This window comes from Oryzias latipes, chromosome 18, assembly GCF_002234675.1.
Source record: "Oryzias latipes chromosome 18, ASM223467v1".
Taxonomy (NCBI): Eukaryota; Metazoa; Chordata; class Actinopteri; order Beloniformes; family Adrianichthyidae; genus Oryzias; species Oryzias latipes.
In genome coordinates this window covers 2,624,717-2,650,915 of record NC_019876.2, presented here as the reverse complement: position 1 = coordinate 2,650,915, position 26,199 = coordinate 2,624,717, and the positions used below count along the sequence as shown (strand labels likewise).

Sequence of the window (26,199 nt, the reverse complement as noted above, 5' to 3'; positions counted from 1 at the left end):
AGAACAGATTTATTTATTTTAAAAAGCACAAAAGCATCCATCGTATTCACGTTCACATCATGATCTGGTACGCCCTCCGGTCATCTTGCTGCAAAAGCCGCTTCCTGCCGCTACTTCCGTGTCTCTGTGAGCATTCAATAGGGGTAAAAATAAAAGCAAGAATGGTCGATCTGTTATTGTCTCGATGACAATCTGAAAAATATCATATTAAGCAGGCTGCTTCGCCGAAAGCACTTACCTTTAGCTTGTAGCATAACAACAATAGCAGTACGTCACGTTTCCCAGAATGCTTTGCGGCCAAGCATTCTGAAGGTACGCCCTCAAGATGACTGAGGGCGTACCACAGATCATCATCATCATGTGAATGAACGTGAATACGATGGATGCTTTGTGCTTTTTGAAATAAATAAATCTGTTCTCTAAACATCCTCCGTGTCTTCAATGCAATGTAATGAGACACACACAGACAGAAATGTGAAGGTATCTGCTGTAAATCTATGACGTAAATTAATAACAGGATCAATGATCGGCTAGTCAGTTAGCATGTAGCCTTATAGCCTTCAAATGTAAAGTAACTGACTGCTAAAGTTACTAAAAGACAAGTCCTGAATATTATTATTCCTGTTCGACCCTAAACTACAATATCAGCTGTCTGACAACAGACCAGCCAGTTGCCCAAATGCCGGCATACATCAAAGAGCTCTGCGGCGGAGCTAGTAGTAGCCTAGCAGGAGCTATCGTATGACAAAGCAGCCTAGTTATCATAAATCTATTGATATTTTTCTTATATTCATTGAGACGGTAATAAAGTGATCATTTTTGTTTTTCATGTTCCTTTTTTTTTTTTTTTTTTTTTTTTTTTTTTTTCTACCTTGTCCTGTCCAACAGCTGGGCAAACAGATGAGAGCTGAGGGCCTCTTGTGTTGGACATATTTTACTTTAACAAGAGGGGTTATTAATCTTCAGACAAACCAAAGGTATGTCTGAATAAACCCCTTTTGTAATTGAGGCCAAACTTTATTAATTTCAAACATGTTTGAAGATCTTTGGTGTTGGACCGGACGGAAAAGGAAAGAGGGGAAGAAGAGAGAGGGACGTTAGAAAGAGGGGGGGAAGGAGGGTGATAGTAGGAGGGGAAGGGGGATAAGACCATGAAGCAGCATAGAGCAACAAGTTTACTGGTTGTTAATCACCATGGTAAGGCTCAAATGCAGTACAAAAAGGGCGGAGCCTGTCCACACACACACCCATCATAAATCTTTTGATAGTTTTCTTATATTCATTGAGACGGTAATAAAGTGATCATTTTTGTTTTTCATGTTCCTTTTTTGAACGAATATGGGTCACAGAGACACGGAAGTTACCGCTGAAAGCGGCTTAGTTTTGCCGGCGTACAGAGAGCATATCCGCGTGTATGACTTATTACGTGAATAATTATTGCGTTGAACGGATTAATTATTGCGTTCGAAAGACATAAATATTGCGTTCGCACGAGTTAATCATTTCGAGGGAACGGAATAGTATTTTGAGGGAACGCAATAGTATCTTGTGGGAACGGAATAGTATCTTGTGGGAACGGAATAGTATTTCATGCGAACGACATAATAACCTGTGGGAACAAGATATTAATCTGTGGGAACAAGATATATTTTTATATCTTAATGTCAGGACACGGGCTCAGTAGATAAGACCACATATGGATGTTGGAAAATTAAACTGGTTTACTTTGATCTAACTTAATTATTTGCTTCAGTTAAGAGAAATCATTTTTTTGTTAGGTCACCTTAAAAATAACACATAGTTTTCAGACAATTATTTTGCTTTCATTCAAATTAATTCAATAAATTAGGTGTAACTTTGGTGCTGCTGTTAGATCAGCACCGCAAGGGATTCTGGGATATCATTCCCTTTGCCTGTCTGGACAGATTTGGGTTTAAGTGTGGCTTTTTGACTAAATATGTTTAGTTGTTTAGCTGTTTTACTGTGTTTTGCTGAGTTATTTTGTCCTACTGTGCTTACGTCTCAGCACCACGAGTGAGAGCGAAGGAGAGGATGATGAGTTTATATAGCACCCCTACACTCTTATTCTTCAAGTATAATGATGGGAAATTCTTAAATTAATTTTTGCACTCCGTGCATTTTTTACCGTCCTTTTTATTGTTATAAAAATTAGCATATTCACCGGCTCAAACTTAGACATATGAGAGTTCAATATATATATATATATATATAAATATGCGTCACAAGGAAAATGGAAACAAGATCAGAAACTCGTGCGTTTACTTTGTCTGTTGATTTTCTCCAAGTAGAAATTCATTTTTTTTGATGATGCAGCCGTGTTACTTTTTTGTTGGACGTATAATCTTCATACGCCGTCATTAAAATCTCAGACAGACTCCGTCTCAAGTGTCGCGCTTTTTCTTTTTCTCCAGAAATCGGCGATCTATTGAGAATGTCTTTATGTACATGACATGCACGTGCGTTAACCCAGGGTTACTAAGTCGAGCGTAATTACTCTAACTCATATCCGGTCTTCTGGAACCGACATACCCAGAGTAAGCAAGTTCAGGCGGATTTCAGCCAGAGTTCAGGCTTAAAGTCAGGCTAGTTTAAACATGCTTCCTGGAATACCCCCCAGGTTATGTTCAGAGCATGAGTTGCTATGGCAACTTGACCTACCCTGAAACATGCCTCCATTTCTGGAACCGAAAGCTGAGGTTATCAACTTCCTTAGCCTCAAACCTACCGTGGGAGCTAGCATAACCTGCTTTCTGGAATACCGCCCTGTTCTAGGAAACTATGCAGTGAAATAAACAAACAGCGGCTTCGCGATGAAAACAAATGAAAGAAAAATAACTGAACTCCCGCCATAATCACAGAAAAAGCAGCATTCAAATATTAAGATTCATTTTAAAATAATAATGTTATATTTATCTATAAATTATGATTTGAACTTCTTTTACTTTTGACAGCAGCAAATCCAAGTTCCTTTCAAAATAAAACACACTCTGTGTCTAATCTGTGTTATGGCGAGTTATTTTGTCCTACTATGCTTATGTCTCTGCACCATAAGTGAGAGTGAAGGAGAGGATGATGAGTTTATATAGCACCCCTAAAATACCTATTTGTAATGACAATGTTGGAAAATTCTTTATATATATATATATATAAATACGTCACAAGGAAAATGGAATCAAGATCAGAAACTCGTTCGTTTACTTTGTTTGTTGATTTTCTCCAAGCAGAAACTCTTTTTTTTTGATGATACAGCCGTGTTACTTTTTTGATGGACGTTTAATCTTTATACACCATCATTAAAATGTCAGACTCCGTCTCACTTCCGTCTCAAGTGCTTTCTTTTTTTTTCCCCCACACGCGTTTCCATGGTGACTCCAGAGATCCGTTCATTCAGACTTCCTTTTTTTTGTTGTCTCTGTTTTCAGCAGCTGCAGGTTCTGTTCAGTATCTGTTTAAACTAAAGGAAGGTTTGTTCTGTCAGGGGATTTTTTACAATATCTAAATCTGATTTCTCTTATTGTCCTGTTGATACTTTTCCTTGTAAGAAAACATTTGAAGGTAGTTTATGGACTTTCTATGGTCTTAGTTGTCCTTTACCTTTTAGTTTAGTTTATATCCGTTTATTCAACATTTGAGATTTCAAAACGAGGAAAGAACATGTTATTTTAGGTCCAAACTGTGGTATTTTCTTTTTCAGGAACACATGCAGTTTCTCTTGTTTTCAACCACAGAAACATTGTGACAGAGCATCACAGCCTGCCTGACATAGATCCTCTCACATGAACATACGTGCAATCGGGAGTTTATTTTTATTGGCTGACTTAGCTGTTTTTGTGTACATTAGCTCAAACCTTTTAGTGTAAACGCCAAAATCGAATGGCTTCATTCTTGCATTTGTACTGAGGAACAAATGTTTGTGTAGCGTCTTTGCTCTGAGGCGATGAACGTGTGACGATGCAACAAACTGGCCTAAAGTTTAGTAACCCTTGTGCTATCCTAGGCACTTTAACATTGGGAGTTGGGTCATCTACTATAGTGTTTCTCAACCTTTTTTGAGCCATGGCACACTTTAATCTTGACAAAAGTCCCGCGGCTAACCAGCATCCCAAAAAAAAAAAAGCTGAAACTCATGGTCTGTATTGATCCACAGCCCCCCGCAATCTCACATGCATATTGTTATAACTGTGGCAGAAAAAGCAGGAAGTTGCAGCTGTCAGACAGACCAGCCTCTCTGAGCTTCATTGTTTTGTTCACTTGTTTCACGTTCTGATACTGGATTCTGTGGAAAGCTACACCGCTAAAGACGAGCTTTAGCTGGTATTTTTGTTAGAACTGAGAGACTTTATGAGCTAAATCTAAACAAAGAAGTGAAGACTTTAACCACTTCTGATTGGTCAGACTGATGGCATGTGATTAAGCCTCCAAGAATGATTGGCTGAATGATTTCAGAAAATGGCTTTAGTTGCAGCTGAATCGTGGTACCATCATTCTTATCAAAGTGTCTTCAATAGAATCAAATAAACAGAAAGAAAAAAGTATTCTATGATCTTTCATATTCATAACTACTCAGTGTTTTATCAGGGCCTGTTTGGATGAACACAGAGCTGATATCCTGGAGATGGGAAATGTTTTTAGATTAGTTAATGAGGGCAATGAGCACGGCACACTGGTTGAAAAACACTGATCTAGACCCACTAACAGAGCTCTGAACCTTTTTTTTTCAATGATTTGTGATCTTCACTGGTGTCCATGGATTACATGAAATCCTCTCCACCTTTATCCACCTTTGTCATGGTAGGAGAACATGTCAATGTAAGGGGGGGTCATCTAAGATAGCACAAGGGTTAAAGCAGTGTTTTTCAACCCGTGTGCCGCGGGAAATTGCTCTCATTAGCCGCGTTTACATGGGCAAAAGTAATCGGAAAGAACGCCTGATCAGAAAGAAAATGCGTCATGTAAACGCGCCGTTCGGAATACTCTGCCCCGGTCAGACTCATTCGGATCAAACTTTCTTTCTGATGGAGATAGGTGGGTAATCCGATCGTTTATCCAATCGTGGAGCATGTAAACGGTCATTCTGTAGACACTGCTGCTCTGGGTTACGTCACGCATAGACAGTGTTTCGCTGAGAGAAAGCTTTGGAGTGCATACGGGACCGACCAGCTGCTCTCCCCTCTCTTTCACCCCTCACGAGGGAGATGCGGGGGGGATGCGTGTCCACTGACGTCTGGACCCGGCACCCGAGCTCTGCGTTCGGGCTCCAGTGCCAGTAGACCGAGAGAACCTCTCTGAGCAGAGCAGCGGGATTTATTAATGTGTTTGGGGGGATGCTTAGTTACGTGTGCGTTTTGTTGTTTTGTTATGTGTGAGAATTCGGACTGTGAGCCGACCCGCCGCTCTGGGTTAATGGCTGCAGGACTCAGGAGGACAGAGCAGAGCTCACAGTGTGTGTGAGTGTTACGACCCTGGGGTGTGGGAGGGAAAAGGGAATCAGCAATACAACAAAACCGTATTAACTGATTTATTCGGAGCAATAAGCTGCAATTGGTTCTGTCACACAGATATCCTCCCACATGGGATCACAACGTGATGTAGACACTGTTAACAATAATCAAAGAACATATGCCCGTAGAAAGAAGCATTTAAACATGGCGAGTATAAGTAGAAATCATTCTAATGTGCCAAGAACCGAAACGAAACACAAATAAGTGCACAGAACAGAAATGGCGAGCTGAAGAGTCAGCCGCCTTGGTGCTTGGGCCACGTCAGCTTATGTGTCCGTGCCCCTAGCGCAGAGGGGCGGGGCCGATGCTGTAGATGGAGTGCCAGGCCAACCAGGACGACGAGGCAATGACGTCCAACCTAGAAGAAAGGAGATGGGCCGATCGCCTCCCGGATACCACCGCGTTCAATTAACATAACTAATAATCCAAAGCAAGAAGAAAGCTCGTCCATCCCCGAAAGACTCGGCACGTAACAGTGAGCTTTTCAGAGCAGAAATTCCACTCAGTCCTTAAACTGTTCAAAAAAATCACGTGGAATTGTGTTTCTAGTTGTGCCCCGACAAAATAAAGGCTGATGTTATTCCCACACATTTACGTGCAGCCAAGCTGCAGATCGCAGCGTTTCCCGCATGGTCCTGGATTTTGTGTCCATCAAAAGACTAATGTTGTTAGCCCGTGTTGTTAGCCTCTCCTAACACTGGGTTCTAGTATCAGCTCCGTTCTTCCACAAAAAAGCACTGAGCAAGCGGATTAAATATAAAATGATGAGCGAACAGGCGCTTCATAATATTCATAACATTAATAAAAGCACGTTTGGAAGATTGCCTCGTAGATAACCGAACATCTGCATAAATATATGTGACAGCAAACGTTTGTTTACAACGGGACACATTTCCCTTCCGGTTTTCGACACTACTGCTCATGCCCAAATGATTTATTCCGACCGAAATTGTGCCCCATGTGAACGTTTGTTCTAATCGGAAAAAGGTTTTCTGATCCCATGTGGACGGGTGAATTTTAACCCGACCATTGATCCGATCAAGATATTTTGCCCATGTAACCACGGCTATTCTCTGATCTAAAAACATTTTCCATCTCCAGGATTTCAGCTCTGTGTTCATCCAAACAGGCCCTGATAAAACCCTGAGTAGTTAGGAATATAAACGATCATAAAATACTTTTTTCTCTGTGTTTATTTGATTCTATTAAAGACATTTTGATAAGAATGACGGTACCACGATTTAGCCGTAGCTTCAGCTGTTTTAGGAAAAGTCCCGTCCCTTTAACTGTCTCCACCAATCATTCTTGGAGGCTTAATCACATGTCAGCAGTCTGACCAATCAGAAGTGGTTAAAGTATTCACTTCTTTGTTTTGATTTAGCTCAAAAAGTATCTCAGTTCCAACAAAAATACCAGCTAAAGCTCGTCTTTAGCGGTGTAGCTTTCTACAGAATCCTATGTCAGAGCGTGGAACAAGAGAACAAAACAATGAAGCTCAGAGACGCTGGTCTGTCCGCCATCACTACATCTCCCATGATGCATTGGGTTAAAGTGATAGCATCTCGGCGCACAATGAGTCGTCCTTGTTAAACGTCTTGAAACAACAACGAACACAAATCAAACAGTTATTAAACCATCTAACTTAACTTTATTACATCTTTTAGAAAAACAGCTGCAGCTTCCTACGGAGCCCGTGTCCTGACATTAAGATATAAAAATATATCTTGTTCCCACAGATTAATATCTTGTTCCCACAGGTTATTATGTCGTTTGCATGAAATACTATTCCGTTCCCACGAGATACTATTCCGTTCCCACAAGATATTATTGCGTTCCCTCAAAATACTATTCCGTTCCCTCGAAATGATTAACTCGTGCGAACGCAATAATTATGTCGTTCGAACGCAATAATTAATCCGTTCCAACGCAATAATTATTCACGTCATAAGTCATTCACGCGGATATGCCCTCTGTACGCCGGCAAAACTAAGCCGCTTTCAGCGGTAACTTCCGTGTCTCTGTGACCCATATTCGTTCAAAAAAGGAACATGAAAAACAAAAATGATCACTTTATTACTGTCTCAATGAATATAAGAAAAATATCAAAAGATTTATGATAACTAGGCTGCTTTGTCATACGATAGCTCCTGCTAGGCTACTACTAGCTCCGCCGCAGAGCTCTCTGATCATGTATGCCGGCATTTGGGCAACTGGCTGGTCTGTTGTCAGACAGCTGATATTGTAGTTTAGGGTCGAACAGGAATAATAATATTTAGGACTTGTCTTTTATTAACTTTAGCAGTCAGTTGCTTTACATTCGAAGGCTATAAGGATACATGCTAACTGACTAGCCGATCATTGATCCTGTTATTAATTTACGTCATAGATTTACAGCAGATACCTTCACATTTCTGTCTGTGTGTGTCTCATTACATTGCATTGAAGACACGGAGGATGTTAAGAGAACAGATTTATTTATTTTAAAAAGCACAAAAGCATCCATCGTATTCACGTTCACATCATGATCTGGTACGCCCTCTGGTCATCTAGCTGCAAAAGCCGCTTCCTGCCGCTACTTCCGTGTCTCTGTGAGCATTCAATAGGGGTAAAAATAAAAGCAAGAATGGCCGATCTGTTATTGTCTCGATGAAAATCTGAAAAATATCATATTAAGCTGGCTGCTTCGCCTAAAGCACTTACCTTTAGCTTGTAGCATAACAACAATAGCAGTACGTCACGTTTCCCAGAATGCTTTCCTGCCAATCATTGGCCAATCACCGTGTCCCTGTGACCAAGGTTTAACAACAAGACCAATGGTTGGCCGCAAAGCATTCTGGGAAACGTGACGTACTGCCATTGTTGTTATGCTACAAGCTAAAGGTAAGTGCTTTCGGCGAAGCAGCCTGCTTAATATGATATTTTTCAGATTGTCATCGAGACAATAACAGATCGATCATTCTTGCTTTTATTTTTACCCCTATTGAATGCTCACAGAGACACGGAAGTAGCGGCAGGAAGCGGCTTTTGCAGCAAGATGACTGAGGGCGTACCAGATCATCATCATCATGTGAATGAACGTGAATACGATGGATGCTTTGTGCTTTTTGAAATAAATAAATCTGTTCTCTAAACATCCTCCGTGTCTTCAATGCAATGTAATGAGACACACACAGACAGAAATGTGAAGGTATCTGCTGTAAATCTATGACGTAAATTAATAACAGGATCAATGATCGGCTAGTCAGTTAGCATGTAGCCTTATAGCCTTCAAATGTAAAGCGACTGACTGCTAAAGTTAATAAAAGACAAGTCCTGAATATTATTATTCCTATTCGACCCTAAACTACAAAATCAGCTGTCTGACAACAGACCAGCCAGTTGCTCAAATGCTGGCATACATCAAAGAGCTCTGCGGCGGAGCTAGTAGTAGCCTAGCAGGAGCTATCGTATGACAAAGCAGCCTAGTTATCATAAATCTTTTGATATTTTTCTTATATTCAGTGAGACAGTAATAAAGTGATCATTTTTGTTTTTCATGTTCCTTTTTTGAACGAATATGGGTCACAGAGACACAGAAGTTACCGCTGAAAGCGGCTTAGTTTTGCCGGCGTACAGAGAGCATATCCGCGTGAATGACTTATGACGTGATTAATTATTGCGTTCGAACGACATAATTATTGCGTTTGCACGAGTTAATCATTTCGAGGGAACGGAATAGTATTTTGAGGGAACGCAATAATATCTTGTGGGAACGGAATAGTATTTCGTGCGAACGACATAATAACCTGTGGGAACAAGATATTAATCTGTGGGAACAAGATATATTTTTATATCTTAATGTCAGGACACGGGCTCAGTAGCTTCCAGCTTTTTCAATTATCACAAATATGCATGTGAGGTTGTGGAGGGGCTTTTGATCAATACAGTTTCCCCTTATTTTTTTTATTCTTGGATGCTGGTGTGCCGCAGGACTTTTGTCAAGGTTAAAGTGTGCCGTGGCTCAAAACAATGTTTAAAAACACTGTGTTAAAGAACTGACATTTTTAACACTTCAGTCTACTCTGTCAATTCTTTGCTGAGTTCTGTGAAGCCTCAGCATTGATAAAGTTCTCTAATTGATGAGAGACGGCTCCATGGAGGAATCAGCACCTCATCTACTATAAAATATAAAGTTCATTTATCTGAAAACAGTCGAGAGAAAAGAATAGACACACATTTCATTCAAAGACTAAACGTAAACAATGATCAAAAGGAAAAAAAAAACATTAAAATAATAATAATCCATGAAGTCAGAAGTTGGACCCAGTGAAGATAACAAATACTTTCTATTCTGTTCTCATTAACAGAGTGTGAGCAGCACATTCACATGACACACCTTCTGTCTCAGTCACATGACTTTGTCTTAAAGTGATACACACACCGATACGCCTACAGGGTTCAGAGTTCTGTCTCGTCACTAGTTCCCTCCACAAATGTTCAAACTGGAGCATCGTAGCTTCATAAACATCCATTCACACCCGCAAACAGGAAGTGACTTCACATGTCGAAATTCAAAACTTTTCTATGGTTTTCCTGTTTGAATGATGTTTCTAAATAAAGTTTATTTCTAGCTTATTGAGGTTTTGATTTATCATGAATGCTTTTCTTAATAGTATTGGCAAAGCAAAAGAAGGACTTTGTTTTGAAAATGTTTGGTTATTTGACTTATGGGAGGGGCTAAGCCTTATATGAAGGGGGGACTTTTTGCAATGGGGGGTAACAAGCTCTTCCAGAAACTGTAGATGTATTCTAGAGTTTTGTTTGGAACCAATCAAGTCCATTAGATGTGCATAAAAGCAAAGGCTTCCATCAGTGTCAGACAGTGAAGTTTCTCCATCATCATCTTTGCTCCTCGTCGTTCTCTGCTTTGTTCTGTAAAATGTTTGAAAGATTCTCTACAAACATGCATCACCCCAGCAGTTTTGTTGAGTGTTGTCACAGTTTCAGCCCACAATAGAGATTTGTAGAGCTTTGATCAGAGACATGACACAAAGTTTGACCTTATCTACAGTCCTGTCGTGCCCTGCAGCTTGTTGTTTTCGTCTCACACAGAAGAAGTTGGTCTTTTTTTGTGGAAAACAAGCTGGATTTGAAGGTGGAAGAGGTGGTGGACTTGTGTTATTTAAAAACTACAGGAAATCAGACACGCCGGTCGTCTGTCTTCCAGCTTCTCTGAGGGTCCTTCCCAGCAGGAGCCAGTTCTTCCAGTATGAGTCTGTCACTCTGAGCTGTGACCTCTCTGGGTGGAGAATCAGGAGAAAGACCGACCTGGTAAACCTAACCGAAGACTGTCCCTCCCCCTCGAGCAGAAATGAATCTGTCTGCTTCATCAGCACGCTGTACTACATGGACAGTGGAGTCTACTGGTGTGAGTCTGCAGAAGGAAAGTGCCGCAGGGAGGTCAACATCACTGTGACAGGTGGGTTCCAACACGTCAACCGTGGAAAAACTGATCCTGTCTTCATGTAAAGATGGTTTCTGATGGGTCACAGCTCCCTCAAAGGTTTTAAAGTCAAAGTCAGCCGTTCCTGATTCTGGATTCTGTCATCCAATCGACCCGACAGAAGCTCCGCCCTCCATGCTCGGTCCGTTGTGCTGCTGCAGGTCATCGGCAAAGAGCAAGTCACGGATGAGAACTTCTGTGACTTTAGTCTTGGCATGAAGACGGGCATCAGAGCTGCTGCACCGTCTCTACAGGTGAAGGTTCATGCAGCCACATGGGGGCGCTAGAGACCTGCTACTGTGACAACCTGTGAGTAGAAACCTAAATAAAGAATGTTAGAAACGTTAGAACAGGTTCTGGTTTGGCCACGCCTCATTGGTGCTCATGTTTTGCTTTAGACTAGAAAATGCAATTCACTTCTTCCTGTCTCTGTATTTCCTGCTTCTGCTCAGCGGACGAACACACCACCCTCCTTTTCCTCAGTGAGTTCACAGAAACAGCAGGTCAAAGATCAGGATCTCGTTCATGATAGAATGAAATAGAAATGAAATAAACTCTGCACAACTGCAGAAAAATCAGAACATGAACTAAACTAGATTGTAGATGAACTGGAGTGAAGACTGAATCACTTTGCTATTTAAAAGCAAACAACAAGAAACAACTGGAAACCGTTTTTCAACCATCCTTCACTTTTTCTTACTTTGATCTTCAAGCTGTTCATCATTGGTCAATAATTTATGCTGAGGGGGAAGTGGAACCAAAGCTGCAGCGCGTGACTAGAATAGAGCTGCAGGTGCAAAAAGAGACTAGAAGAGGCACCATCATCACAAAAACAAACAGAAATGGGAGACACTGGAAGTAGAAGCAAAATCTGAAACTGTTTCACTTTCTGCAAGTCACTATAGTCTGTTAGAAAACAATTCCACCCAGAACCAGATTATCAGCCAACCTGCATCTGAGAACTGAGAGATCAAGATAAGCCTCACAAAGATAAGACTTTGTATTTTTGAATACCAGCTTTTGTGGTGGACCTGCCTGGCTCTGCCCATGTTGATGTGTACGGGGGTTGGGGCTTCTTCCACAGTACAGTGGGTGTCTGCTGTGTCTGGAGATGAGTCACATTCAGAGTCCTGTTTAGGAATTCACTGACTGGTTTACTATCAGTGCGTCCGCCTCCCTTTTCAGTCACAGTTCAGTCAACATCACAGCAGTTTGTAAAAAAAATCCAATCGCTCTGATCCTTTTCACAAAGACACACACAGGACGTCACACACCAAGAAATAAACTTATTGTTAAAAATGATGCAGAAGTCCAGCTCTAAAAAATGACAAAAAGCAAAGAAAACGGAATGATTTGATGGACTATATGACTGTTAGAAAACTAGCTCTATTCTGTGGAATTATTTCAGTTATGTTTCTAGTTTGTGCAACAAAATGTTTGATCAAGATGTTAAAAGATAGTTTTTGTACCAATAAATGCACAAAATGGGACATTTTTAAGCTTTTGTGAAAACACCTGAAAGGCTTTTTGACACACAAATGACTAATTTTTGCAAAGTTATGGTAAAATTAAAGCCTCCAAGAAATCCTAAACGAAGAGCCGGCAGAATAATTTCAATTTAAAGAGACGTGTCATTTTTCTAAAAAAATCAGTTTAGAACTAAAGTTACAGAAAAAAGAATGTTTTCTTTTTTACAAAAAAAAAAAAACATTCACAAACAGCAGGTCACAAAGATTTCAACAGATTTTAGCTTCAACTCAAAAAAGTGATTTTATAAAAATATTGTACAAAGTAGAAATAGTATTGCAGCTGTTTGGAACTAAAGTACTGCATTTGTTTCAAACAAACAGTACTGGAAAACATTTTGGTCCTTTGAGGTAAAAGTGATGTTCAAGTAAATCCATTTCCTGTTTGACTTTGTCCTCCAGTGTTTTCCAGTCTGAGTCTCATTCACACTGATGGATCCACTGATGAACACTTCCAGCCACCAGAGGCTGTGTGGGTTCAGGGTCTGTTAAAGGTTCTTGTTCTGTCCACAGATGTTCATATGACACCACCTGTCGTCTCACCAGCAACAGATTCAAACTCAGAATCATGATTACAATGTTTTCATGTCTGTGTGGACAAACGTCTCCATGTGGCTGCAGCTTCAGAAAGTCTCTTCAATCCTTGAAGACCATCAAAGCAGCTTTGGAGAGATGGGATGTCTTCAGACCAGAGGAGGTTTCTGACCCTACATGAAGAAAACAAAGGATGTTAGAAACTGAAGATTCCTGCAGAAAGATGAGAGATCAGAGAATTCAGGACTCACTTCTGGTTGTTTCCTCTGACAGACACAAACACAAACAGCAGAGAGGATCACTGAGGGAAAAAGTCCAAGAAGGATCCAGAGAGCCGGTCTGGAGCGACTGATCCAGATCCGGTCTCCTCCTGGATCTGGAGTGGAGATGATGTCAACCTGGGATGTTTCCATGGTTGGAGCTCTGACTCCGTTTGGCTCTGAAACAAAGAGATGACATCATTTCCTGCCTGCTGTTCAGGACAAATGTTCTTCATGTGAGGGAGAACCTGCAGAGCAAACTCACCAACAACCAGCTGAACCGTCTCCCTGAAGTTCTTCCCAGGAATGAAGCAGCTGTACTTCCCCTCATCCTGGAGCGACACGTTCCTGATCTTTAACGTCACGTCTCCTCGTTTTAGTCCGTCTTGGTCCAGAGACACTCTCGGGATCAACGACGGTATCATGACTGTGGTCATGGTCTGCCTGCTCCAGTACAGATACACAAAAAGGATGCGACCCTGTGGATCAGGCTTCATGTCCACTTTGGTCCACTCCACTGAGAAACCACTCAGATCCTCCTGAGAGTCCAGGCGGCACGGCAGGATGACATCATCACCAGGAGCAGCAATGATTGGTTCACCTGGAAACAAAGAAAACAGGAAGAAACTTTTCTAAATCTGAGTCTTTACCTCCAAGTGAAAATGTCTTCTCAATGTTTGATTTCTGCTTCTAAAAGATCCAAAGTATTTCTGTCCACATAGATATCAGACCAAAGGACATGGGACTTTGATTGGACCAAAGACAAATCCTTTCAAAATAAAAGTCCAATCCAAACTAGAATCCAATCCAGAAATGAGTAAAGAGGATTAAAGCAATAGTCTTTTCTAATTCTATCTAAAGACACATTTCAATCAATGATTCCTGATGATTATTCATTTAGTCAAATGTTTTCAGTCTTTCACCTCATTTCTACCAAAACAGTTTCTACTTTAAAGTCTTTGATCACTGACTGAATACTCAGTTTCTGAGGAACATTTGAGGAAAACAAACTAAAACATGGTTTGGAAAGATTCACAGCAGAAGTTTTGGTACAAATTTAACAGACTTTTACTTTGGTTTAAACAAAAAAAGGATAAAAAGTTCCACATAGAAAGAAACTGTGTGTCAAATCTTCCACATTTTGATCATTTTCAGTTTGTCTGAATACATTGAAACAACTTTCAACAATTCTGCAGAGAAGAAGCAGAAACAGACCAGAATTCCTCCATCAGGACTGAACTAAGACTGAAACACAGACTTGTTCAGAGTTTGTGAAGAACAGAGACGTTAGACTTGGTAAACGGCTGCAGAAACTATGATGAACTGTCAGTAGATACTACATCAGTCCTCTCACTGGTGGGAGTGGTCTAATGTTTGCTACTTGCTATTCCTCCCACGACTTTCCAGCATCTTCAGGTTGACGAAGACGTCTGTGTTCGTTTCAACAATCAGGCGTCAACAGCTGATTGTATCAACGATGCACCAGCAGAAGATTTCAGACCAAAGTGGAGGAAAACAGTCAAAACAGAGAATGAGAAGAACCAGTGCATTCAGGAGTAAAGAAAGGAGCATGTCTGTTAAAATGGTCTGATGATAAGAAGATAACGAACCAAAACAACTAAACTAACTCTGAGCTAATAGGACAACTGCAGCAGACTGTTGCAACGGTAAAAAAAATATTAAAACAAAATGAATTAGCAGAACTATAGAATCGAGATCATTTCTCTTCCAGAGGATCAATAACATTCTAAAAAGTTCAGTTCTATGGTAGTTAAATAAAGAGACTCATCGCGCATGCTCACTCAGTTGATCTTAACCGGCAAATTCAAGTCTTTAAAATAACTTTATTGACCACAACGCTCCAAAACAAAACAGTGTAGTTCAATTACAGGAAAAGAACAAGCCAGGGGAGGTAAATTATTATTATTTAATTTTTACTATTATTTTTTACTTTAAAGTTTTTTTCCGACATTCAAAGAAAGTGTGTGTCACATTTTCCTCATTTTCTGTCCGTCTGAATACATTGAAACAAAGTTTCAACAATTCTCCTGAGAAAAAGCAGAAACAGAACAGAACTCTGCAGCAAACATGACTGAACCAAGAATGAAACTGAAGACGGAGCTGCTGCTTTTAAAGCCAGTCAGTGACACACATATGAAATAGAGGCCACTCTTCTGAGGCAGCACCAGAGACACAGCAGAAAAGGGAGAACAAAATTGTGTTTATTTTCTCAAGGCTTAGGTTACTTATTTTTTTAGAAAATTTAGTCCCACATTTTGTGTCTGAATCCATTGAAACAAACTTTCTACAAATCCAGACGTTAGTTTATTGGAAAGTCTTTAGAAAGAACCGCCACCATAAAAGGTGGAAGTTTCTAAACATCAAACAGAAACTTGAACTAAAGAACAGAACATTCATGAACTTACCTTCAACATGTGAACACAACCAGAACCACACACATGTAGAAATCCACACAGAAGAAGCAGAAACACACGATGTTCCACGGATACCACGCTATAAATAGGAGTCAGGGACAAGACAAGCACAGTAATGTGACTGCACAGCTCCCTGACGTGCATCTCCCGATATGTGTGGAATGTGCTACAAGGTCGCGTGAGCTGTGCTGGCGTGGCCACGCCCTCAGCCCTGAGTGAGCCTTAAGTAGGCGGTCATGCTGGGGCCGTGCAACACTTCTCACACAAACTGTCCACACATTGGAATTCTGTAATTCGTGAGACCTGAACTTACCTTTCAGATGTTCAGGTCTCTCAGCACTATTTAAAGCAGCAGCTCCGTCTTCCTCCCTCAGTCATGGTTTGATCACGATGTCTGCAGCAGAGTCCTGTTCGGTTTCTCCTGTGTGGATCTCTGCGTGTTTGTGGTTCTGGTTCTGTTCGCATGTTGAAGGTAAGTTCATGAATGTTCTGTTCTTTAGTTCAACTCAGTTTCATTGTACACGTGACTTTATTTTCTAAAATTACCTAACCTTTGAAGCACTTTTTTGCCTTGAGCATGTTGGCCTTGTTCAGAGGTGTATTTGCTGGTTCCGCGGGTGTGATGCCGGCCTACCAAATGACGTCACTGACTGGTTTTAAAAGCAGCAGCTCCTTCTTTCAGTTTCAGTCTTGGTTCAGTCATGTTTGCTGCAGAGTTCTGGTCTGTTTCTGCTTCTTCTCAGGAGAATTGTTGAAACTTTGTTTCAATGTATTCAGACGGACAGAAAATGAGGAAAATTTGACACACACTTTCTTTGAATGTCAGACTTTTTGTTTTCTTGTTAAAAGTCAAAAATAATAGTAAAAAATAAAAAGTAATAATAATTTGCCTCCCCTGGCTTGTTCTTTTACTGTTATGAAATTACACTGTTTTGTATTGGAGCGTTGTGATCAATAAAGTTCTTTTAAAGAATTGAATTTGTTGGTTAAGATCAACTGAGTGAGCATGCGCGTTGAGTCTCTTTATTTAACTACCATAGAACTGAACTTTTTAGAATGTTATTGATCCTCTGGAAGAGAAATGATCTCGATACTATAGCTCTGCTAATTCATTTTGTTTTAATATTTTTTTACCGTTGCAACAGTCTGCTGCAGTTGTCCTATTAGTTCAAAGTTAGTTTTTACTGTTCTCTGTTCTGAAATCTTCTGCTGGTGCATCGTTCTGGTTCCGGGTTTCACAGCAGGACGCGTGGCGTGCCTCTCTGCGAATACAACTATCTTCAAATTACTGTATTAGTGATTAGTATTAGTTATTAGTATTAGTTACTGTATGAATGTATAACTGATGATTATATTGCTTTTGTGCATTATTTCTACTTTATTGCTTGAAATAAACCATTTCAAATCAAATAAAAAAAAATCAAATCGTTGATACAATCAGCTGTTGACGCCTGATTGTTGAAACGAACACAGACGTCTTCGTCGACCTGAAGATGCTGGAAAGTCGTGGGAGGAATAGCAAGTAGCAAACATTAGACCACTCCCACCCATAAGAGGACTGATCTAGTATCTACTGACAGTTCATCATAGTTTCTCATCCGTTTTTCAAGTCTAACGTCTCTGTTCTTCACAAACTCTGAACAAGTCTGTGTTTCAGTCTTAGTTCAGTCCTGATGGATGAATTCTGGTCTGTTTCTGCTTCTTCTCTGCAGAATTGTTGAAAGTTGTTTCAATGTATTCAGACAAACAGAAAATGATCAAAATGTGGAAGATTTGACACACAGTTTCTTTCTATGTGGAACTTTTTATCCTTTTTTTGTTTAAACCAAAGTAAAAGTCTGTTAAATTTGTACCAAAACTTCTGCTGTGAATCTTTCCAAACCATGTTTTAGTTTGTTTTCCTCAAATGTTCCTCAGAAACTGAGTATTCAGTCAGTGATCAAAGACTTTAAAGTAGAAACTGTTTTGGTAGAAATGAGGTGAAAGACTGAAAACATTTGACTAAATGAATAATCATCAGGAATCATTGATTGAAATGTGTCTTTAGATAGAATTAGAAAAGACTATTGCTTTAATCCTCTTTACTCATTTCTGGATTGGATTCTAGTTTGGATTGGACTTTTATTTTGAAAGGATTTGTCTTTGGTCCAATCAAAGTCCCATGTCCTTTGGTCTGATATCTATGTGGACAGAAATACTTTGGATCTTTTAGAAGCAGAAATCAAACATTGAGAAGACATTTTCACTTGGAGGTAAAGACTCAGATTTAGAAAAGTTTCTTCCTGTTTTCTTTGTTTCCAGGTGAACCAATCATTGCTGCTCCTGGTGATGATGTCATCCTGCCGTGCCGCCTGGACTCTCAGGAGGATCTGCGTGGTTTCTCAGTGGAGTGGACCAAAGTGGACATGAAGCCTGATCCACAGGGCCGCATCCTTTTTGTGTGTCTGTACTGGAATGGACAGATCATGACCAAAGTCATGATAGAGTCGTTTATCCAGAGAGTGTCTCTGGACCAAGACGGACTCAAACGAGGAGACGTGACGTTAAAGATCAGGAACGTGTCGCTCCAGGATGAGGGGAAGTACAGCTGCTTCATTCCTGGGAAGAACTTCAGGGAGACGGTTCAGCTGGTTGTTGGTGAGTTTGCTCTGCAGGTTCTCCCTCACATGAAGAACATTTGTCCTGAACAGCAGGCAGGAAATGATGTCATCTCTTTGTTTCAGAGCCAAACGGAGTCAGAGCTCCAACCATGGAAACATCCCAGGTTGACATCATCTCCACTCCAGATCCAGGAGGAGACCGGATCTGGATCAGTCGCTCCAGACCGGCTCTCTGGATCCTTCTTGGACTTTTTCCCTCAGTGATCCTCTCTGCTGTTTGTGTTTGTGTCTGTCAGAGGAAACAACCAGAAGTGAGTCCTGAATTCTCTGATCTCTCATCTTTCTGCAGGAATCTTCAGTTTCTAACATCCTTTGTTTTCTTCATGTAGGGTCAGAAACCTCCTCTGGTCTGAAGACATCCCATCTCTCCAAAGCTGCTTTGCTCGTCTTCAAGGATTGAAGAGACTTTCTGAAGCTGCAGCCACATGGAGACGCTACACGCCCGTCACCGCTGTGTTACCGTGGATGGAAACTGGTCCATGAAGACGTGAGGATGCTCTGGTTCTGACCCGTTTCTGTCTGATGGTTGGAACTCCTTCATTCATCTGGAGAACCTTCTGGAGCTGTTTCTGCGGTTCTCAACTCCTGAAGTCTGAAGGTGTGCTGGATCACCGTAAAGTCTGAAGGTCTGAGGTTTTGGACGATGTTTGTGGATCTCAGTGGTTTGAAGTGTTGATCCAGGTTGATCTGAAGTGTTGAGAGTTTGGTTCATGTTCTCCTTCAGGAACCGACCCACAGCAGGTCTGTTCAGGTTCCTGTGGTTCTTGGTGTTCTTCTAGACAACATCAAAGGTGTCTGTGAGCTAAAATGTTGGAAGTTCTACCAGAACAAAGTGAAATGAACACAGACAGACAGTTGAAACCTGAGAGTCTCAGGGTTTTTTCAAACTGAAAGTGACCTCAAGAGGTCGTGTCATAAAGGGGAGATATTGTGTTGTCTGAAAGAATAACCCGTCCCTGATATTTATTATAATAGGAATGATTTTGCTCACTTAGCTGTGATTTTTTTTTTTATTATGTATTTTTCCTGAAGCTGCTCTGATATTCAGACTCTTAAACCGCACAGTTCAAAACTTTTACATTTATGTATTTAATCAATGAGTTGTGGGCCGTCAGGGCCTTCAAAACCTTCTCTGAAGGCCTAAAAAATAACTGAATCATGTTGTCAGTGTTCTGACTTTTCTCTAACAAAGAGAAGAACCACACAGGAGATGAGAATTTTTGCTAGACTTTGCAGAAGGAGGAGCTTGTCTGTCACAGAGGAGTTCTGGCTTCCCACGTCATTGTTTTCTTAATCAAAGATAGAATTGAGACCATAATATTACTGTGATTAGCGTGTAAGCAAACGAAAATTACGTAATCCTAACACATGTAGTAATAATATTTTGTCCATGCATACTCATTCAATCATCCCAAATGGTCCGTCCATTCCCTTTTATTGTGTTTATGACGGTTATGCTGCTTCCAGACAGACGTATTTTCACATTGGACTATTTAACCAATCGCATTTCAGCTGTACTTTTTTGCCAGGCAGGGTAAGAGCCTTCAATCTCTGTTCTGAAGGTCCTGTGATGCTAAATCAATGTCGGTCATTCATTTCTTTCAACCAGATTTTAAGATGGTGTTAGCAGGGCCTTCTAGCAGGCCAAGGCAATGTCCCACTTTTCAGACCTTCTGATTGGACAGTAGTTTCAGGAAGTCACATGCAGCCTCGTCCAGTTTGACACAGATCCACACAGAACTTCTGGATCGGTTAAACAGACTGACTGTGATGTACTCCATGGAGGATTTAGTTAGGTTTAAGGTGAAAACCCAAGTGAAGGCATTTATTATGATGAATACCATAATAAATAATATTCATAATGTATGTGATTGTTTTCAATGTGTTTGTGCTGGTTGTAGTTGCATGGTGAGATTTCTTTAGTTTTGTTAATCCAGTTTATTTAGAGAAATAAAAATGTTTCATGAAGGGTTAAATGATTCAGACGTAGCTCTACTGAAGGCCCAGGTGTGTAATGTACGATCCACCACTGGATTTAAGAGAGAAATGTCACAGCAGAAAAACAACAGTGAAGGTAAAACTGTGAAATCAATAAAAAGATGAACCCTCCTGCGTTTATGGTCTGGATCTTTTTTCCTGAGAAGATGCTGCTCTGTTTGGTTTTCTTTTCCTCTGGATGGAGGAGCAGCTGACAGACGTTTCCATGGAAACCACTTCCCTCTTCCTGCTTTGATCTTCTGTCAGAAATACTGTCAGGAAGATGTTGGAGCTTTGATTGGGTCTTCTGGTGTTCCAAAAGGAGACACCAGGAAAGAGGAGGGAGACCAAAGAGGAGGTGGATGATGGAGAGAAGGAGGACATGAGGGTGGAGGATGCAGAGGAGAAGGTGGGATGGAGGGGAGATGATGTCACTAAAACGTTGGATTAAATGGAGTCAAAATTCTGATTTTTCAACAATCTGACCCTGTTCTGGTCCTCTTTCACAATAAAAGTCCAGATTTAAAAAGTCGTCTCTTATTTAGGAAAAAACCCATAGGTGTTGAACTCTTCCTATGATGGCAAAGTGAAAATCAAGTTTCATTAAAGTGATTAACATGGTCACACCTATGGTGCACCAATAACTGCCTTATTCACATCAGAAAAGCTGCTGTTCATGTCTGATTTTGGTCATTGACTCAAAGTCATCCAGTTCCAGTCCTGTGGATGTTATGGGGGGGAAAGTTCCTGCTCCGTGGGACCCCTAGTGGACGATCATGACACTACAATGTGAGATCAGGTTACAGCAAATCTGTGGGGAGTGTCACCTAAAGGAGTGACAGCAGCAGAACAGACTTCTACTCTCCTGTCTCAGTCTCGGTTCATGATGTCTGCAGCAGAGTTCTGTTGTGTTTCTGCTTCTTTTCTGTGGATTTCTGCATGATTGTGGTTCTGGTTCTGTTCAGTTTCTTCCATCCTTTGTTTTTTCTTCATGTAGGGTCAGAAACCTCCTCTGGTCTGAAGACATCCCATCTCTCCAAAGCTGCTTTGCTCGTCTTCAAGGATTGAAGAGACTTTTCAGAATAAAGATCAGGATCCACTGCAGTTTGCATACAGGGAGAGAGTAGGGGTGGAGGACACAATCCTCTACTTGCTACACTGCACCTATTCTCACCTGGATGAAGGAGGTGACGCTGTGAGAATGCTTTTCTTTGACTTCTCCTGTGCCTTTAACACCATCCATCCTCACCTGCTGCAGCAGAAGCTCATCAGGATGACTGTGCAACCATTCTTGGTGTCCTGGATCATGGACTTTTTGACCAACAGGGAGCAGTATGTCCGCATGGGGGGGTCTGTCTCCAGTACCCTCAGCTGCAGTGTAGGGGCACCACAGGGGACTGTGCTGTCTCCTCTTCTTTTCTCGCTGTATACGTCCGACTTCCGCTATAACACCTCAACCTGCCACATGCAGAAGTTCTAAGACGATACAGCTAAAGTGGCTTACATCAAAGGAGAAGAGGAGGGGGAGTACAGGCGGCTGGTGGAGGACTTTGTGGCCTGGTGTGGGGAGAATAAGCTGCAGCTGAACATCCAGAAGACCAAGGAGATGGTTCTGGATTTCAGAAGGAAAGCCCGAACTCCTCAGCCCGTGCAGATAGAGGGAGAAAGTGTGGAGATGGTACAGACCTACAAGTACCTGGGGGTTGTGTTGGACCACAAGCTGGACTGTACAAACACGGACCAGCTTTACAAGAAGACCCAATCCAGGCTGTACTTTCTCTGGAGGCTGCGCTTCTTTAACATCTGCACTAAACTGCTCCACATGTTTTATCAGTCAGTGGTGGAAAGTGTCTCCTCTATGCTGCTGTGTGCGGGTGCAATAGCAGCAAGAAGAACATCTCCAGCTCAACAAGACCATCAAGAGGGAAAGCTCTGTGGTGGGACTGAAGCTGGATCTGGTGGAGGAGGTGGCAGAACAGAAAAGTCTGAGCAGCTTCAGGGCCATCATGAGGAATCCCTCACATCCCTACATGAGGCCTTCACCAACAGGGGGAGCACATTCAGCAGCAGACTGCTGTCCCAGCGCTGCTCCACAGAAAGACTGAAGAAATCGTTTGTTCCTCGTGTCATCAGGCAATACAATCCTCTGGCAGGACATCTTAGAAGCAATTTCTTGTAATTCTTGTTTTTATTTATTTATTTAATTTCATTTTCTTACCCACTGTTTTTTAAATTATTAATCTTTTTATCTGTTAATCTTTTTAGTCTTTTGCTATTTTTACCATTTTTATTGTTTTTAATATGTGCATGTGTTTTATGAGTGTGAGCAGATGGCCATTATTAAATTTCCTCAGGGATTATTAAAGACCTATTCTATTCTATTCTATTCTATTCTATTCTATTCTATTCTATTCTATTCTATTCTATTCTATTCTATTCTATTCTATTCTATTCTAAAGTTCTACCTGGAGAACCTAAAGTGACCGACCTCGGTCCGTTCAGGAAAACAATAAGTCACATCAGCATCTGCCCCCACTGTTAGCAGTAAGGGGGCAACGGTTGACGATGAACCGGGATCCATCAGTAGCCACGGTTCTGCACATGTGGACCGGAGAAACCCCCCCCCCACCCAGTGGTGTTAGTCATCTAGTAATCATCTGTTTGTGTTTTTCAGAATAAAATGCACCAAAATGCACTTTTGTTTATCCGGACGTCTTGATATTTTTCTAAGAATATCTTGAGTTCAGAAATGTCTTTAGTGTTTTTAGAAATCGTCCTCAGTGAGAAAATGATTGCAGTGATTTCTGGTCTGTGTGTGTTTGTAAATACTTGATGTGTTTTTGTATGAACTATGTGTTTGAAACATGAAATAAATCCTCTGTCATCTTTAATCTGGTAGTTTTGTCCTGTTTGTTCCTTCTTCCTGACCTAAAACTGATCTGAAGCGTGACTCTAAAACTGTGACTTTGATCACCGTGACGGTGATCTGAACTGTGTCTTTCAGAGGAGACAACAAAAAGTGAGTCCTGAATTCTCTCAGGATCTCATCTTTCTGCAGGAATGATCAGTTTCTTACAGCTTCAATTCTTTAGTTTCTCTTTTCTACACATCAAAGCAAACGTCCTTTCATGGTTTATCATATTTCTGTTTTTGTTCGTGTTCAAGGAGGAAAATTGTTCATTTTTATGATTTATTTACTTATTTTTCATTATAGATCTTGTTGTCTGCATATTTCAAATGTTTGTACATAAATATGAAAAAGAGAAATCTGGGTTTGAGCGTCCTGCTCACGTCTGCCCCCTGCTGTCCGGGAGGGGAACCATCCAAACAGGTTTGCTCAAAGGTTCTCTGGAACTTCAACTCCATTGAAATTCTTCTGCCATAAACAGAAGACAAAAACACAAAGATCATCAACCACAATCAAACTTTATTGATCTCACCAAACAGGAGTTTTTAACCTTCAGTGGCTGCAGCTTCAACCAGAAAAAAACTGGGATTTGTAGTTTTAAGAAGAAAAAAACATTTTTGGATGATTTTTTTATGTTTTCAGTTTTGAACCATGACAGCAACAATCCCATTGAAGCCTCACTGAGTCATTTACTGTCATTTATTGTTATTCTATTTATGATGTTTAGTTTTTAGTTGAAGACTTGGAAATAAACAAACAAATAAATAAAGATTTCAACAGAGAAACTAGAAGAAAAAGGAACTAAAAATATATTCATTCACTAATTTTTCACTAATATTTAGTTTATTATTGCTGAGATAAGTTCATTAAATAATAGAAAAAACAACAATAATAATAATTCAATATAGTGTAAAGACATGTTTATCATTTTTAATGGTAAATAAATGCGAGCGAAATGAGCTTCCAGCATCTTTGTTACCAGTTATGGATGAAAAACTGGATATTTGACCCTGACATAAATCATAAAGTCAAACTTTTCTGTTTAGATGATCAAACCATTGATTCCTGATGGTTGGAGTGAACTGGATCAGCTGATTTTAGGAGTTGGAACATTTTAAATTCACACTTTTGGACATAAAAATAACAAGAAACTTCAAAAAAACAACAACAGGATGTTGTGAAGGTGATCTGCTGAGTTTCTGTCCTGTGATCAACCATCCAACCAGCATCTGAGCAGAAAACCTTCTTCTTTGCTGTTAAAGACTCTTTCTGTTCTGACTAACAATCACAGGAAGTAACTACAAGGACCGTCTACTCCATTACTTTGGTCATTACAGTTTGTAAATCAGTAGATTCACATGAATGTATAAAGTGCATCATCAATGTTTGTCTCGTAAAATATTAAATACATTAAAAATACAGAATCATTTCAATTTAGAGAGACGTGTCATTTTCTAGAAACTCAGTTTAGAACTAAAGTTACAGAAAAATGACAGATTTCTCCTGGTTTGAAGAGTTCTCATTTACCTGTTTATAGTAGGGGGGGGGGGTGAACTCCAGCCCAAATGCAGCCTGTTCAATTCTTGAATCTGCTCCACCAAACTGGAATCAATGAGATTGCTAATCCTCATTCATGTTGGATTTTCCTGTAGTTCTGATGTCTCCCCATAGATGGCGCACTACACACACAAATCCCTTTGTTTAGGGGCAGAAAGTTCTTCTGCATTCATGTGCTGCTGGAAGATGGGTTGTTTTTCTGACCTTCCTGTGTGTTTTCAGAGTGGGACAGTCATTTTTCCCATCAGTCATTTTTCCCATCATTCCAGCAGCACTTGAACGCAGCATTTTTCTCTGTTTTTCTCTGATGGACATCAACCCATCCATGTGATTGGCTCTAAAATGACAACCAAAGTCCCAGTTTGGACAGAAAAACTCCACAGATGTTTGTTTCCATCTATTTATTTTCAATGGGGATATTATGGGATGGATTGATTGGTGACAGAAAGAACATGATGGCATGAAAACAATAGGAGAGAACAGAGAATGAAAGTCTAGGATTTCCATCAGCAACGTTTAGGACATGAAGGCTCAATTCTCCATGTTCTCCTGAACAACTGTGTCATCACCAACTAGAACGTCAACTCAACACAAACAAACACGCAAACATTTACAAGATTGATTTAATCTGATTTCATTCACAAAGAGCAGGTCACAAAGATGTCGACAGATTTTAATTTTAACTCAAAAAAGTGATTTAATCAAACTATTGCACTAGGAAAATAGATCACAGTAGAAATAGTATTTCATCTGTTTGGAACCAAAATACTTTGGTCCTTTGAGTTAAAAGTGTTGTTCAAGTAAATCCATTTCCTGTTTGACTTTGTCCTCCAGTGTTTTCCAGTCTCAGTCTCATTCACACTGATGGATCCACTGATGAACACTTCCAGCCACCAGAGGCTGTGTGGGTTCAGGGTCTGTTAAAGGCGTACAGAGGTTCCTGACCCTACATGAAGAAAACAAAGGATGTTAGAAACTGAAGATTCCTGCAGAAAGATGAGAGATCAGAGAATTCAGGACTCACTTCTGGTTGTTTCCTCTGACAGACACCAACACAAACAGTACAGAGGATCAAAAAAGCAAGAAATCCAAGCCGGATCCAGAGACCTGGTCCGGAGCGACAGATCCAGATCCGGTCTCCTCCTGGATCTGGAGTGGAGATGATGTCAACCTGGGATGTTTCCATGGTTGGAGCTCTGACTCCGTTTGGCTCTGAAACAAAGAGATGACATCATTTCAGACCAAAAGACATGTGACTTTGATTTGACCAAAGACAAATCTTTTCAAAATAAAACTCCAATCCAAACTAGAATCCAATCCAGAAATGAGTAAAGAGGA

The 26,199-nt window shown here is 40.6% G+C and overlaps 2 protein-coding genes and 1 long non-coding RNA gene across 3 annotated transcripts in view; 1 reads left to right on the top strand and 2 right to left on the bottom strand.

Moving 5' to 3' along the window:
• Positions 1-12,729: 12,729 nt before the first annotated feature.
• Positions 12,730-15,870, bottom strand: LOC110014838 (myelin-oligodendrocyte glycoprotein-like). Its single transcript, XM_023965996.1, has 4 exons — positions 15,751-15,870; positions 13,590-13,925; positions 13,316-13,503; positions 12,730-13,237 (listed from the first exon to the last, which is right to left on the bottom strand). The coding sequence occupies exons 2-4, from the start codon at positions 13,819-13,821 to the stop codon at positions 13,214-13,216; spliced, it is 444 nt and encodes a 147-aa protein (XP_023821764.1). The 5' UTR covers positions 13,822-13,925; positions 15,751-15,870; the 3' UTR covers positions 12,730-13,213.
• A 143-nt stretch (positions 15,871-16,013) lies between these two features.
• Positions 16,014-20,528, top strand: LOC110014835 (myelin-oligodendrocyte glycoprotein-like). The gene is made up of 4 exons (XM_023965992.1): positions 16,014-16,231; positions 18,061-18,396; positions 18,483-18,670; positions 18,749-20,528. The coding sequence occupies exons 1-4, from the start codon at positions 16,150-16,152 to the stop codon at positions 18,770-18,772; spliced, it is 630 nt and encodes a 209-aa protein (XP_023821760.1). The 5' UTR covers positions 16,014-16,149; the 3' UTR covers positions 18,773-20,528.
• Positions 20,529-25,277: 4,749 nt separating this feature from the next.
• Positions 25,278-26,199, bottom strand: part of LOC101157116 — a 3,928-nt gene continuing 3,006 nt past the window's right edge. The window contains exons 2-3 of the long non-coding RNA XR_002875271.1: positions 25,886-26,073; positions 25,278-25,807 (exon numbers count right to left, since the gene is read on the bottom strand). This is a non-coding gene — a long non-coding RNA (uncharacterized LOC101157116). The remainder of the gene's footprint in view (positions 25,808-25,885; positions 26,074-26,199) is intronic.

Excerpts from the sequence above, each read along its gene's own strand:
- LOC110014838 (XM_023965996.1), bottom strand. The coding sequence starts at position 13,821 with ATGAAGCCTGATCCACAGGGTCGCATCCTTTTTGTGTATCTGTACTGG. Across the intron at positions 13,504-13,589 it reads GACGGTTCAGCTGGTTGTTG|AGCCAAACGGAGTCAGAGCT; the intron begins GTGAGTTTGCTC and ends TCTTTGTTTCAG. Across the intron at positions 13,238-13,315 it reads GTCAGAGGAAACAACCAGAA|GGTCAGAAACCTCCTCTGGT; the intron begins GTGAGTCCTGAA and ends TTCTTCATGTAG.
- LOC110014835 (XM_023965992.1), top strand. The coding sequence starts at position 16,150 with ATGTCTGCAGCAGAGTCCTGTTCGGTTTCTCCTGTGTGGATCTCTGCG. Across the intron at positions 16,232-18,060 it reads GTTCTGTTCGCATGTTGAAG|GTGAACCAATCATTGCTGCT; the intron begins GTAAGTTCATGA and ends CTTTGTTTCCAG. Across the intron at positions 18,671-18,748 it reads GTCAGAGGAAACAACCAGAA|GGTCAGAAACCTCCTCTGGT; the intron begins GTGAGTCCTGAA and ends TTCTTCATGTAG.